Genomic DNA, 16,112 nt, shown 5'->3' with positions numbered 1-16,112 from the left:
GCCCAGATGAATTTACTAATGAATTTTTTCAAACCTTTCAAGAGGAGGTACTACCAATCCTAGGCAGGCTCTTCCATGAAAGTGAAAAAATGGGAAAACTCCCAAACAGCTTTTATGAAGCCAACATCACCTTGATACCAAAACCAGACAGAGATGCTGCCAAAAAAGAAAATTACAGACCAATATCCCTGATGAATGCAGATGCAAAGATCTTCAACAAAATCCTGGCAAATAGGATCCAATGCATCATCAAGAAGATCATACACTACGATCAAGTAGGTTTCATCCCAGGAATGCAAGGAATCCATAAATCTATCAACATAATACACAACATCAACAACAAGAAAAATAAATATCACATTTTCATATCAATAGATGCAGAGAAAGCATTTGATAAGGTCCAACACCCATTCCTGATCAAAACTCTCAGCAAGCTGGGAGGCTTGGCAGGCACCCAGCTGTCCTTGTCTTTTTCCCCTGACTCCAGGTTTTCCCTGGGTACCAGCTCAGAGGGCCAGAAGTGGGTTCAGGTGAACTCTTAGGGGTCCTCAGGCTTCCCCCCTCCTTCCGTACTCCAGTAGGGAGGTGCATGGGGAGGAGGTTGGGCAAATACCTGGCTTCCGGTTTCCTCTTTATTCTGGAGGCCATATCTAGCCAGGTATGGGGTTTGAGGAGGCCCCAAACCGGAGCCCTACTCCCTACCCTGGGGAGTGCTGGGAGGTTTGGCAGGCCCCCAGCCATTCTTGTCTTTTTCCCCTGACTCCAGGCCTTCCCTGGGTGCCAGCTCAGACGGCCAGAAGTGGGTTCAGGTGGATTCTTAGGGGTCCTCAGGTTTCCCCCCTCCCTCCGTACTCCAGGGGGGAGATGCATGGGAAGGAGGGTGGGCAGATATCTGGATTCCGGTTTCCTCTTTGATTCTGAAGGCCAGCTATTGTGAGGTATGGGGTTTGGGGAGGCCCCATGCCAGAGGCCCTCTCCCTAGCCTGGAAAGTTCTGGGAGGCTTGGCAAGCCCCCAGCCGTTCTTATCTTTTTCCCCTGCCTCCAGGCCTTCCCTGGTTACCAGCTCAGATGGTCAGAAGTGAGTTCAGGTGGACTCTTAAGGGTCCTCAGGCTTCCCCCCTCCCTCCGTACTTCAGGAGGGAGTTGCATGGGGGAGGAGTTAGGGCAAATATCTGGCTTCCAATTTTCATTGATTCTGAAGGTCAGCTCTTGCCAGGTATGGAGATTGGGGAGGCCCCATGCCGGAGGCCTTCTCCCTTGCCTGGGGAGAGCTGGGAGCTTGGCAGGCCCCCTTCTATCCCTCTCTTTTTCCCCTAGACTCCAGGCCTTCCCTGGGCGCCAGTCCAGGTGGGCTCTATAGGGGACATCAGACTTTCCCCCTACCTCTCCCTACAGTAATGAGAATGCACTTTGGGAGGAGGGTGGGTCGTTCTAGCACTGATTTATGTTGGGACAGTCACTGGAAATTTTTTCTCCTTGGTCTCCTATTGATAGTATGCATATAGTTTATATATGCATAATATCCATCTTGTATTGTGACCTTGATACTGTCCTTACAAAACTCATTTCTAATCTTTTACTGCCTCAGTCCCAACCCTTATTTCCCCCCATCTTCCCATGTAGGTGCAGCTCATGACATGAAGCTCATCACATAGAGTGATGAGTGCAGTTAGAGAAATAACTACACTGAAAACTATCATAACAATGTGAATGAATGAGGGAAATAGAAAACCTGTCTTGAGTACAGGTGTGGGTGGGGTGGGGAGGAGGGAGATCTGGGAAATAGGTGATGGGAATCTTGCACTGGTGAAGGGAGGTATTCTTTACATGACTGTTATCATACAACTACAATCATATTTGTAATCACGGTGTTTAAATAAAGATAATTAAAAAAACTCTCAGCAAGATGGGAATGAAAGGAACCTTTCTCAATCTAGTTGAAGCCATCTACCACAAGCCAATGTAAAATATTATCCTCAATGAAGAAAAACTAAAAACCTTTCCTCTAAATTCTGGTACAAGACAAGGCTGTCTACTCTCACCACTCCTCTTCAACATAGTACAGGAAGTACTTGCTATAGCGATCAGGCAAGAAAAAGATATCAAGGGAGTCCAGATAGGAAAGGAAGAAGTCAAGCTCTCGCTGTTTGCAGATGACATGATACTCTACTTAGAAAACCCTAAAGCAGGGGTCTCAAACTTGCAGCCCGTGGGCCACAAACGGCCCTCCATACATTTTGTGGTCCTGCCCTAGAGGAATTTTTTTCTTTTTTTTTGCTTTGTTTTAGTTGTTTGGGTCACCCTCCCCAATGTTCAAGGCTTACTACTGACTTTGCACTCAAGGATCACCCCGACTTTGTCTCCTGCAGCCTGCAGGTAAATTGAGTTTGAGACCCCTGCCTTAAAGACTACCAAAAAGTTTCTAGAAACAATAGATTCATATAGCAAGGTGACAGGCTACAAAATTAACACACAGAAATCAATGGCCTTTTTACACACCAATAATAATAGGGAAGAGATGGACGTTAAGAAGGCAATCCCATTCACATTAGTGCCACACAAAACTCAAATATCTTGGAGTCAACTTGACCAAAGACGTGAAGGACCTATACAAAAAATACTACAAAGCCCTGCTCCAAGAAATGAGAAGACACACAGAAATGGAAACACATATTCTGCTCATGGATTGGCAGGATTAACATCATTAAAATGGCAATACTCCCTAAAGCATTATACAGATTTAATGCGATCCCTCTAAAGATACTCATGACATTCTTCAAAGAAGTGAATCAAACACTTATGAAGTTCATCTGGAACAATAAACACCCTTGAATAGCTAAAGTACTCCTAGGGAAAAGGAATATGGGAGGATGGGGGGAAATAAGGGTTGGGACTGAAGCATTACTTTTCCCAACTTCAAACTGTACTACAAAGCAATAGTTATCAAAACAGCCTGGTATTGGAATAAAGACAGATCAGTGGAATAGGCTTGAATTCTCAGAAAATGTTCCGCAGACATACAAGCACCTAATTTTTGACAAAGGAGCAAGAAATCCTAAGTGGAGCAGGGAAAACCTCTTCAACAAATGGTGCTGGCAGAACTGGTTAGCCACTTGCAAAAAAGCGAACATAGACCCCCAGTTAACATCATGTACAAAGGTAAAATCCAAATGGATTAAAAACTTGATGTTAGACCTGATACCATAAGGTATATAGAACAACACGTAGGTAAAACACTCCATGACATTGAGACTAAAGGCATCTTCAGGGAGGAAACTGCACTTTCCAAACAAGTGAAAGCAGAGATCAACAGATGGGAATACATTAAACTGAGAAGCTTCTGCACCTCAAAAGAAATAGTGCCCAGGATACAAGAGTCACCCACTGAGTGGGAGAAACTATTCACCCAACACCCATCAGATAAGGGGCTAATCTCCAAAATATACAGGGCACTGATAGAACTTTACAAAAAAAAAAAATCTAATCCCATCAAAAAATGGGGAGAAGAAATGAACAGACACTTTGATATAAAAAGAAATACAAATGGTCAAAAGGTACATGAAAAAATGTTCCTCATCACTAATCATCAAGGAGATGCAAATCAAAACAACGAAAAGATACCATCTCACTCCACAGAGACTGGCACACATCACAAAGAGTGAGAACAATCAGTGCTGGCGAGGTTGTGGAGAGAAAGGAACTCTTATCTACTGCTGGTGGGAATGCCATCTAGTCCAACTTCTATGAAAAGCGATATGGAGATTCCTCCAAAAATTGGAAATTGAGCTCACATTCGAGCCACTATTCCACTCCTAGAGATATACCCTAGAAACACAAGAATGCAATACAAAAATCCCTTCCTCACACCTATATTTATTATAGCACTATTCATAATAGCCAAACTCTGGAAACAACCAAGATGCCTTTCAACTGATGAATTGCTAAAGAAACTGTGGTACATATACACAATGGAATATTATGCAGCCGTCAGGAGAGATGAAGTCATGAAATTTTCCTATACATGGATGTACATAGAATCTATCATGCTGAGTGAAATAAGTCAGAGGGAGAGAGATAGACACAGAATAGTCTCACTCATCTATGGGTTTTAAGAAAAATAACAGTCACTTTTGCAACAATCCTCAGAGACAATGAGAGGAGGGCTGAAACTTCCAGCTCACTTCAAGAAGCTCACCACAAAGAGTGGTGAGTGCAGTTATAGAAATAACTACATTGGGGCCCGGAGAGATAGCAAAATGGTGTTTGCCTTGCAAGCAGCCGATCCAGGACCTCTGGAAAGCCTATCTAGAGTACAGGTGGGGGTGGTGTGGGATGGAGGGAGATTTGGGACATTGGTGGTGGGAATGTTTCACTGGTGAAGGTGGGTGTTCTTTACATGACTGAAACCTAATCACAATCATATTTGTAATCAAGATGTTTAAATAAAGATATTAAAAAAAAAAGTTCCAGATGTAGCCCAAAAAGAAAAATGACAAGCGTCTATGTGATACTGTAGTAGCAAGATAAAGATGAAATGGTTGTAAGAAGTAAATTAAAATTGTTCAGTTCAAGGGGCTCAATGGGGTGGTCTAGTCTATTAAATCAGTACTAAAAACATTTGGAATAATTTCTTTTTTGTGTGTGTGTGTGGTTTTTGGGTCACACCCGGCAGTGCTCAGGGGTTACTCCTGGCTCCATGCTCAGAAATTGCTCCTGGCATAGCACGGGGGACCATATGGGACGCCGGGATTCGAACCGATGACCTTCTGTATGAAAGGCAAATGCCTTACCTCCATGCTATCTCTCCAGCCCCTTGGAATAATTTCTAAAATTAATGTTCTCTTAATTGTATTAGTAAATCAACAATCTAGACTAAATATGTGGTAAAGTCTATTTCATTTCTTTTCTTAGAAATTTTTTTCTGAACTGTGGGGAATGTGAAGATAGGAAGGTTTCCATCTATGTGGCATACACATTATTCTCAAGCCGGCAGAATAACTTGACTTAAGATAAAGGTTTTACTTAAAGATTTACTCTTAAATCGATTTCTGTGAGAGTCTCGATTATTAATAGTTCTTATCATAACCTAGCAGCAATCTGTTCTTAGATTTGATTTTTGTTTTGTTTATCTTTATGTCTATAAATATATTTCAGTGGATAATCAAGATTTGCCAATTCTTTGCAATTCAATGGTAACACTCCAAAGATTTTCTCTTCTACTCAGTAAAGGACAAAAATGAAAATTAAATGTATCACAATATGAAAAGCTTAAAGACTTAAAAAAAAATTTAAGAAAACAGGGCCAGTAAACAAACAAAACAAGAAAGAAAGAAAGAAAGAAAGAAAGAAAGAAAGAAAGAAAGAAAGAAAGAAAGAAAGAAAGAAAGAAAGAAAGAAAGAAAGAAAGAAAGAAAGAAAGAAAGAAAGAAAGAGGGGCCGGAGAGATAGCATGGAGGTAAGGTGTTTGCCTTTCATGCAGGAGGTCATCGGTTCGAATCCCGGCATCCCATATGGTCCCCCGTGCCTGCCAGGAGCAATTTCTGAGTCTGGAGCCAGGAATAACCCCTGAGCACTGCCGGGTGTGACAGAAAGAAAAGAAAAGGAAGGAAGGAAGGAAGGAAGGAAGGAAGGAAGGAAGGAAGGAAGGAAGGAAGGAAGGAAGGAAGGAAGGAAGGAAGGAAGGAAGGAAGGAAGGAAGGAAGGAAGGAAGGAAGGGAAGGAAGGAAGGAAGGAAGGAAGGAAGGAGAGGAAGGAAGGAAGGAAGGAAGGAAGGAAGAAGAAAGAAAGAATGAAGAAAGAAAGGAAGAGAAAGAAAGAAAGAAAGAAAGAAAGAAAGAAAGAAATAAAGAGGAAAGAAAGACGAAAGAAAGAAAGAAAGAAGAAAGAAAGAAAGAAAGAAAGAAGAAAGAAAGAAGAAGAAAGAAAGAAAGAAAGAAAGAAAGAAAGAAGGAAAAAAAAAAAGAAAAAAAAAAAAAAAAAAAAAAAGAAAAAAAGAAAGAAGGAAGGAAGGAAGGAAGGAAGGAAGGAAGGAAGGAAGGAAGGAAGGAAGGAAAGAAAGAAGAAAAAGAAAGAGAGAGAGAAAGAAGAAAGAAAGAAAGAAAGAAAGAAAGAAAGAAAGAAAGAAAAGAAGAAAGAAAGAGAAAGAAAGAAAGAAAGAAGAAAAGAAAAGAAAGAAGAAGAAAGAAGAAAGAAGGAAAGAAGGAAAGAAAGAAGGAAAAGAAAGAAGGAAAGAAAGAAAGAAAGAAAGAAAGAAAGAAAGAAAGAAAAGAAAGAAAGAAAGAAGAAGGAAGAAGGAAGGAAGGAAGGAAGGAAGGAAGGAAGGAAGGAAGGAAGGAAGGAAGGAAGGAAGGAAGGAAGCAAGGAAGGAAGAAAGAATGGAAGGAAGGAAGGACGGAAAGAAAGAAAGAAAGAAAGAAAGAAAGAAGAAAGAAAGGAGGGAGGAAAGAAAGAAAGAATGGAAGAAGGAAGGAAGGAAGGAAGGAAGGAAGGAAGGAAGGAAGGAAGGAAGGAAGGAAGGAAGGAAGGAAGGAAGGAAGGAAGGAAGGAAAGAAAGAAAGAAGGAAAGAAAGAAAGAAAGAAGGAAAGAAAGAAAGAAGGAAGGAAGGAAGGAAGGAAGGAAGGAAGGAAGGAAGGAAGGAAGGAAGGAAGGAAGGAAGGAAGGAAGGAAAGAGAGAAAGAAAGAAAGAAAGAAAGAAAGAAAGAAAGAAAGAAAGAAAGAAAGGAAGAAAGAAAGAAAGAAAGAAAGAAAGAAAGAAAGAAAGAAAGAAAGAAAGAAAGAAAGAAAGAAAGAAAGAAAGAAAGAAAGAAAGAAAGAAAGAAAGAAAGAAAGAAAGAAAGAAAGAAAGAAAGAAAGAAAGAAAGAAAGAAAGAAAAGAAAAGAAAAGAAAACAGGGCCAGAGAGATAGCATGAAGATAAGGCATTTGCCTTTCATGCAGAAGGTCAATGGTTCTAATCCCGGCATCCCATATGGTCCCCGGAGCCTGCTAGGAGTAATTTCTGAGCATAGAGCAAGGAGTAACCCCTGAGCACTTCCGGGTGTGACCCAATAAAAAAAGAAACAAAAAAAAAATTTAAGAAAACTTTCCTTTTTAAACATTTCTTCTTTCTGAGTATTCCTTTTTCAAGATATACATTTCTAATATTTAAAACATTTCATCTGTTCAAAATTGAAGGAATCTGTTCATTTTCTATCCACCCACCCCTATCACTTTATTTCTTTCTTTTAGTCTCCCAATTTGCCAGGATACAAACTAAAAAATTGGCTTAGTTCATTGAGAATAATTTATTAAAACCATCTGCCATGATATCACGTTTGTTTATTGATGGTAGTCAAAAATAGTGCAACATTTCATCATATCTTTATCTTCCTGGAGGCAAGAAGAAGATCATCATCAAGACTGGGGAAGAGACATCAAATAACATGAGCTAAATTCTCACTACATGTCAGGCATTTTGCTAGACACTTTCACACTATTCAATTTTAAGGTCCATAAACATAGTACCTCATGGCTGGAGCAAGAAAACGCTGGATACTTAGTCATCAACTAGGCAATCTTACCTATTATGCTTCAATAATATATATTTTTAAGAGTCCTCAGTCTTAGTGTGTTATTTTTCTAACTAAAACTTATCTAAATGAACACTTTAATTTCCAGTCCAGTTCCTGCTTCTTTACTCCACAATGTTATCCTGTGCCAGCAATTACACTGCAGAAAGCAAGATCTTTCTAAAGAAAGGTATCCAAAACCCTGTCAAATTTTCCTAACTTTTCTAACTTGATTTCCAGCTGCTCCTCTCATATTTTGATCGAAATGAACTCTATTTACAGGTTTTCATAAATACCCTAATGTCATATCTTTCTTGGAAGATTTTTAATGAGAACCTATAGATTTTGAAGAAAATAGATGATACACATTCTTTTCTAGAACTTTCGCCCTCTTCACAACTTGAAAGAATTGGTCTCATTTGTAGGGCTATTGCAACCTTCCTGTACCTCCACTCTTATTCCAGCAGAATGAATTTTGAATCTGCTTTGAATTTTGCTGACTAGTTTTACTTTACAGTCAAATACAGATTCAAACAGCATACCGTAATAAGTTGGACTACTCACCTGATTTCTCTGGGAAATTGTGCATTTGTGACCAAAAAACTAGAGATTTTACATTCGTGGAGTAGCTTCAAAAACCTGTTGATTTCTGGGTACATGATGGGCTCTCCCACAAGGGACAGTGCACAGTGCTTTACTGTCATTCCTTCCTCAAAGCGCTCTTCTTTGACACCGGGTACTCCTGGAGATCACAAGTGAAAAGGAATAAGCTCAATAGTCCACAGAAAAAATGCTGGAATTATTTTTAATTTTTCTTAATGGTTCTGGATTAAAGTGGATAAATTTATTTCCTCTAATAGCCAATAATAACATAAGAAGTACCATTGGTGGTGGCAGGGATGGGTTCCTACAATTATTAAATCAGTCAGCAATCTCATCCTGACATTATCAGCAATTAAAACACATCAACACAAGCAACTTCGTTAAACCAATTATCTGGAACACAGAACATATGATTGTCCATAATTTGCTTAGCTCTGCATTCTTTTGTGCTCATCAAGAAAACAAATTTAATATAGCTAGTAAGAAAGAAACACCTATTATACATCAATCATTTCCCCCTTCCATTCTTCAATTATGTCTGAACAGAAAAACTAAAAAAGTGGCCCAAAAGTATTATACAGGAGGAAAAAAAAAAAGGCAACAACTGCAGTTGTTACCTATGGATACACAATGGGATCACCAGCTTGTGTAAAAAAATACTGGTCACCTATTCCAGAAAGTTCTCTAACTTTCTGTCTAATTTAAATCACCTAAAGAATTTCTAAAATTCCTAAATTCCTAAATTTCTAAATTGCCTGGGGCTGGACCACATGGTCCCTTGTGAGCATAGATAAGTGTAGCACTAAAGGCCCTGAGCACTGTCTGGGTGTCCCACATAATTCCTGGCACTGCAGGGTTCAAGGAGCACTACAACCTCAGGCTCTGGCACTGAATCACCTGCCTTTTTAGCTGAAGATAATCAAAAAGACAAAAGATACCTTAAGGAAAAACAGGTATAAGAGACAGGAAGGTGGTAAGGGAATCAAGGTGGTGTTGGTCAGGGTTTTGTGCTAATTTTAGACACATAGAACTGGATATAAGTAAATGCCCTTTTTTTTTTTTTTTTTTTTTTTTTGGTTTTTGGGCCACACCCGGTGATGCTCAGGGGTTACTCCTGGCTGTCTGCTCAGAAATAGCTCCTCCTGGCAGGCACGGGGGACCATATGGGACACCAGGATTTGAACCAACCACCTTAGGTCCTGGATTCGCTGCTTGCAAGACAAACACCGCTGTGTTATCTCTCCGGGCCCAGTAAATGCCTTTTTAAGATCAAGTTAAGAATCTAGGGGATGAGGTTGGAGTGATGACGCAAGCAGTAGGGCGTTTGCCTTGCACACGCTGACTTAGGATGGGCCATGGTTCAATCCCCAAGTGTCTGATATGGTCCCCCAAGCCAGGAGCTATTTCTGAGTGCATAGCCAGGAGTAACACCTAAGCATCACAAGGTGTGGCCCACAAACCAAAAAAGAAAGGAGAAAAAAAAAAGATTCTAGGGGAATGGGCTGAGTTCTCATAAACACTTTGGAAGTAGAAGTACTTCCTTCCAGAAGTCAAATAGGATGATCAAAACAGTAAAACTCTAGAAAGAGGAAAGAATGAGTAAGTCTTAAGCTACTCAACATACCTGAGGAAAATAAAAACAGGTCTGGAAAGACCACTGCCCAGAGCAGTCAGGAAAGAGAAGAAACTGAAAAAGAAGGTAATCAATAGCTTCTCCAAGAGATACAACTGAAAATATCAGAATTACCATTTAGACAATGATAGAAACTAACTACAAAAAAAAAGACCCAAAAAGCCCTACTAATAGACCTTTTAATGATTCTGTGATTAGAATTTATCCTAGTTTTTTTCTTCAAGTCAGTGCTTTCCCCATGAGAACTCTTCCAGCAAGTGACATGAATTCACTTGCTTATCTTTTTTTTGCTTGCTTATTTACACTCTGGAGAGCCTAGGTTCTCTATGAAATATATACTTCTCTCTTTCTCTCCTCTCAGATCTTTCTAAGTCATCTTAATAAACATTATTTCTAATAAATAAAATTTAAATGCCCATAATTTTCTCAAAAGTAAGTTGCTGGAAAATATAGTAAAAATTTTGTCATCCTGAGGCTAGAAAAACAGAACAATGAGGTAGAATACATTGCCTTGCACTTGGCTGGCCTGGGTTCGATCCCACTCCCACCCCCGGCATCCCATATGGTCTCCCCAAGCCAGGAGTGATTTCTGAGCACATAGCTAGAAGTAACCCCTGAGCGTCAAAAAAAAAAGAGAGAGAGAAAGAAAGAAAGAGGGAGGGAGGGAGGGAGGGAGGAAGGAAGGAAGGAAGGAAGGATGGAAGGAAGGAAGGAAGGAAGGAAGGAAGGAAGGAAGGAAGGAAGGAAGGGAGGGAAGGGAGGGAGGGAGGAGGGAGGGAGGGAGGGAGGGAGGGAGGGAGGGAGGGAGGCAGGGAGGGAGGGAGGGAGGGAGGGAGGGAGAGAGAGAGAAAGAAAGAGAGAAAGAGAGAAAGAAAGAAAGAAAGAAAGAAAGAAAGAAAGAAAGAAAGAAAGAAAGAAAGAAAGAAAGAAAGAAAGAAAGAAAGAAAGAAAGAAAGAAAGAAAGAAAGAAAGAAAGAAAGAAAGAAAGAAAGAAAGAGAAGAAAGAAAGAAAGAAGAAAGAAAGAAAGAATGAAGAAAAAGGAAAGAAAAAAAAAGAGTCTTGTCCTCCTTCCTAAAATTTCTATTTCGTACTCGTTGCCAGAGGCTACTCCAATGATTGTCAAATCAAAGGTCATTAGGGACTAAATTTCAAGTCTTTCATCAAAGTCTTCAAAGAAATGTGCTCCCAAATATTCTCTAAATGTCTAACAAAAACAAGTTCTGAAGAAAGGAGACAGTCATATTGCTCAGTAGAGTATATTTATCTCAAAGGTTTTTAGCAATCAGAGAGAAAATACTCTTCTTTTGTCCCCTAACAAAACAAATGAAACATATAATACCTTGAAAGTCCCTCTAGCTAAATGAAACATATAGTATTTTTGATAGAAAATATTATTTTTCAGAAATAAGCTTCAGAAAGGACAGGTGGTGTTTCCTTCCCCAGTTCATGCTTCTTTTTGATGCATTCTTTAGATACTTGGTTTGTGAAAACCATCTTTCAAAGTCTACATACTTGATTTTGCATTCCTTCAATTAAAACTCAGCAACAGATACAAACATCCAATTATTCATACACACACATACCAGGTCAGGAAGCCTGAGAAGCAGGTTTCCAGCAAGCCCAACTAGGCTATACCCACCCCCAGCCCACCCAGCAACTGAGGTATGCTAGAAACTGAAGCACACATGTAAAAAAACAACAAAAAAAGTGAGGTCAGCTACATGAACAAAAGGGAGCTCAGACCTCTTTCTAACACTCTGTATAAACATCAAATCAAAATGGATTAAAGACTCAGATATGAGACCTATATCCATAATGTACATAAAGGAAAATATACGTAGAACTCTTCATGACATTGAAGTAAAGGAAAAAACATAAAGCTTCAAAGATAAAAACACCAATGATCGGGGCCCGGAGAGATAGCACAGCGGCGTTTGCCTTGCAAGCAGCCAATCCAGGACCAAAGGTGGTTGGTTCGAATCCCAGTGTCCCATATGGTCCCCCGTGCCTGCCAGGAGCTATTTCTGAGCAGACAGCCAGGAGTAACCCCTGAGCACCGCTGGGTGTGACCCAAAAACCAAAAACCAAAAAAAAAAACACCAATGATCAAGTAGAATCAAAGAAAAACACCTGGGACAACAATAAGAAGCATCCGCATCTTAATGGAAATGATGACTAAGATACAAAGACATCCCATGTAATAGGAGAAATTATTTGCCCAATACTCATCTGATAAAAGATTAACATCAATTATATATAAGGTACTGGTAAAACGTTTTAAGAAAAAAAGTCCAACCTCACCAATATATGGGAGATGAGCAGTCTTCCTCAAAGACGAAATACAAATGGACAAAAGGCACATGAAAAAAATTGTCTGCATCATCAATCATCAAAGAGATGCAAATCAGCGGTCAGAGAGATAGCATAGTGGTAGGGTGTTTGCCTTGCATGCAGAAGGATGGTGGTTCCAATCCTGGCATCCTGTATGGGCCCCTGAGCCTGCTGGGGGCGATTTCTGAGCATAGAGCCAGAAGTGGCCCTTGAGCACTGCCTGTGTGACCCCCCTCCTCCCAAAAAAGAGATGCAAATCAAAACAACAATGAGATATCAACTCACACCACAGGGACTAGCACACATCAAAAAGAACAAGAACAGCCAGTGCTGATGTGAATGCAGAGAACAGAGAACTCTCATTCACTGCCATGTGCTATTGGTCCAATCTTCTGAAAAACAATCTGAACATTCCTTAAAAAAAATAAAAATTCCCAAGACAATGAAAACAAGAAAATTAGAACTGATATTCAATAGGAAACAAAGCCCTTTGAGGGCTGAATATGTATGTATTTATTTGCATTTGTATATTAAAATGTTTATATATGGGGTGGGTAGGCTGAGAAGAAATGTTTATATACGCTATACATTCATACATTATGTATTTATTTTGTATTGTGTAATTATGTATTTATATTTATGTATTTATTTATATTTATATGTTAAAAATCTTGTTTCTTGTAGAAACTGACTAATAAATGAAAAGAAACTGACAGATGACAGAGTGGTGGAGGAAAGTGGACATGGTGAAGGGATTGGTGTTGAAACACTATCCCTAAAAACCCAATCACAAATTATTTGTAAATTCACAGTGGCTAATCAAAAAACATTACAAAAATAAAATTATCCCATTACAGGTGAGGTTTTTCTCTTTGAATTTCAGCACTGAGGATATACTGACAAAATATCCAATCACTTGCTAACTGATGCAGAAACCTCAACCCCATTCTCTAGGAACTCTTCTGCAGCAATTAATGGAATACAGATGGCTGGCAGCATTTTGAAAAGATGCTAGTTGCTCCAGTATTATGGACCACTTGTAATCAATATAAAGTTAATTTTGCAATTATATAAAGTGAAAGCCAAAAAAAAAAGGCCACGAGAAGAAAAATATTTTAGTGATACAACGAAATGACTGAAAAGACAATGATTACATTTGTAACTGAGAATAGCCCGGAGAGATAGCACAGCGGTGTTTGCCTTGCAAGCAGCCGATTCAGGACCAAAGGTGGTTGGTTCGAATCCCGGTGTCCCATATGGTCCCCATGCCTGCCAGGAGCTATTTCTGAGCAGACAGCCAGGAGTAACCCCTGAGCCCCGCTGGGTGTGGCCCAAAAAACAAAAACAAAACAAACAACAACAAAAAAGTGGTTGAGAATAAATGCACAAAAGCATTAGAAATTCAATATATCTTGTAAATATTTTCAGGCTGACAACTTAGCTAAAACTGGAAACTTAGAGGCAATAAGCAAAAATATTCACAATAAACCCCACTGTATACATAAAAAAGATCAAAAAATGAGTGAAGCAGACCCATGGACATGGCAGGTGTTCATTATGGGGAGAGACAATACACTAGAGTAAAGGATTCCAAGCCAAAGTAAGTAAAATAATTAATGAGATAGGAGTAGAACAATAGTGATAGTATGGGATAAGAAACATGCCTTGCGGGCCCGGAGAGATAGCACAGCCGCGTTTGCCTTGCATGCCACTGACTCTTGATTCAATCCTAGCACCACCAGGAGTAACTCCTGAACATAGGCAGAAGTAAGCACTGACTGCCACCAAAGGTGGCCCAAACACCCCCTTCTCCCCAAATTATAAATATTTTAATAGGTCAATAGAAAAAATTCTAATAAAATAAAACATTTCTTACAATATGGGAATTAGAAGACAACCCTCATTTTTTTTCCCTAACAGCTATGTAGTATTCCATTGTGTAGATGTACCACAGAAAAAATGAAGTCATGAAATTTGCCTATACATGAATGGATATAGAAACTATTATGCTGAGTGAAATAAGTCAGGAGGAGAGAGATAAACACAGAATAGTTTCACTCATCTGTGGGATTTAAGAAAAATAAAGGACAGTATAATAATACTACTAAACAGAGACAATAGAGATGAGGGCCGAAGGATCAGCCCATAATATGAAGCTTATCACAAAGAGTGGTAAGTGCAGTTAGAGAAATAACTACTCTAACAACTACCATAATGATGCTATAGAGAGAAATGCAGAGAGGCAGGGAGTGAGGAAAGAGAGAAATGAGGGACAATAGTGGCGGGGAAATTTCACTGAAGAGAGTGTGCATTTTATGGCTGAAACCCAATTACAAACATGTTTGTAACTATGATGCTTATATAAAGAAATTATAAAATAAAATAAAAACAGAAGGCAAACCTCTAAGATAAGTACTGGTTACAGTAAATGCAAGTTTACTAATCAGATACCTTTCTGCACAGAACAAGCTTCTCAAACTAACTACACAAAGCACTTATACTCACTAAGTTTACCTAACATTTGCTAGCAAAGTTGGCTTCATGATTTATTCATTACTTATTTCCATTTAAAATGAATTTGTAAAAATGATGCTTGTCAGATAAGTTACTATCAAAATGCAGGCTGCCATTCTGTATCAAGAACATCTTAGAAAAATAAATATCCATTTTTCTTCACCCTACATCCACCCTACACCAGACAGGCTGCCTGGAAACGACTCATTCAGGAATAATTCAGAAAGGGATGTCCAGAAAGTTGTTAAGAGAAAACTAAAATAAAATAAAAATCAGAAGACAAATCTCGCAATAAGTATCAATTAAATTAAGTCCATGGTTACCAATCAATATCCTCAGTCACTGTCCCATTATTTACCTATTAAATAACGTTTTAAGCAGTAAACCAGAACAAATACATGAGCTTAGAAGCAAAATTACTGCTTCTAGTATTTTTTTAATCTCTGATGAATAACTTTAAGTGACAGTCTACAAAATCTGGAAAAACAAATACTCTGGATGTTTTGGGTTAGATTATCATTTATATCAGTGAATTCTGAGTAATGCAGACTGTTAACTATAACCATGGATGAAACTCATCCAATCAAAACAAAGGTTGACTGAGCGATAGTACAGCAGGTAGGGCACTTACTTCCTAGCATGTGGCTGGGCCATGTTTGATCCCCAGGATCCCATATGGGCCCCCTGATCACTGCCAGGAGTAATTCCTGAGTGCAGAGCCAAAAGTAATCCCTAAGCATCTCTCCCAAATAAGCAGGAATTCTGTCAGCAGATTGCCACTTGATTTCAAACTGCAGCTCTGAATTTTCAGGGGACTGACCTTCAATATTAGCCACTAGCTCTATTGGGCAGAATGGCCTATTTGGGAACCCACCACAAATGAATCTGCCAAAATAAGTAAGTAAAGGGATATGGTGAGTTGAAAGGCCCAAAATTCAATTCCAGAAAAGGTCTTTCAACCATAGCAACAGAAGAAGTCCCCCACCACCACCAAGTATTCTTGGGACTACTATAGCAAAGTAAAGAGAATTAATTTACTTTAGTTCAAAAGTTCTAGAAACTAAAAGAAAGCTTATGTAAATCATGACACTTGAAGACACACAAATATGTACAGATCAACTTTCCTAGGAAATTCATAAAGAAGGAGATAGAGCTCAGAGCATATACTTTGTATATGGGTTTAAAACTGAGTATGGGTTGAAAGCTGAGCATGCCCCCCAAATTAATGAAACATATTATAAACTTAATTTCAGAAACTTCTCATAAAAAGGAAGGCAATAAATAATAAAACTATATTTCTTTGTTCTTAATACCTGGCACGAAGTTTCTAGAATATTTGGGGAGAAATAAAATAAAACACTTGGAATTTCTGGAGAGACATGCCCTAGATATTCATAAGAAGTTCCTTTTAAGGGGCCAGAAAAATAACCCGGTGGTAGGGCATTTTCCTTGTGCGCAGCTGACCCAGGACAGACCTGGGTT

At 39.2% G+C, this 16,112-nt stretch overlaps 1 protein-coding gene across 1 annotated transcript in view; it reads right to left on the bottom strand.

Moving 5' to 3' along the window:
- The window catches only part of LOC126031217 (S-adenosyl-L-methionine-dependent tRNA 4-demethylwyosine synthase TYW1-like), a 221,636-nt gene that overhangs the window by 116,230 nt on the left and 89,294 nt on the right, over nucleotides 1–16,112 (bottom strand). The window contains exon 12 of the mRNA XM_049789508.1: nucleotides 8,113–8,290. Within this exon, the coding sequence (XP_049645465.1) occupies nucleotides 8,113–8,290 (178 nt within the window). The remainder of the gene's footprint in view (nucleotides 1–8,112; nucleotides 8,291–16,112) is intronic.

The sequence above is a fragment of the Suncus etruscus genome, chromosome 15, assembly GCF_024139225.1.
Source record: "Suncus etruscus isolate mSunEtr1 chromosome 15, mSunEtr1.pri.cur, whole genome shotgun sequence".
Taxonomy (NCBI): Eukaryota; Metazoa; Chordata; class Mammalia; order Eulipotyphla; family Soricidae; genus Suncus; species Suncus etruscus.
Note: the sequence above shows the minus strand (reverse complement) of the source record. Positions and strands in the feature narration are given on the sequence as shown.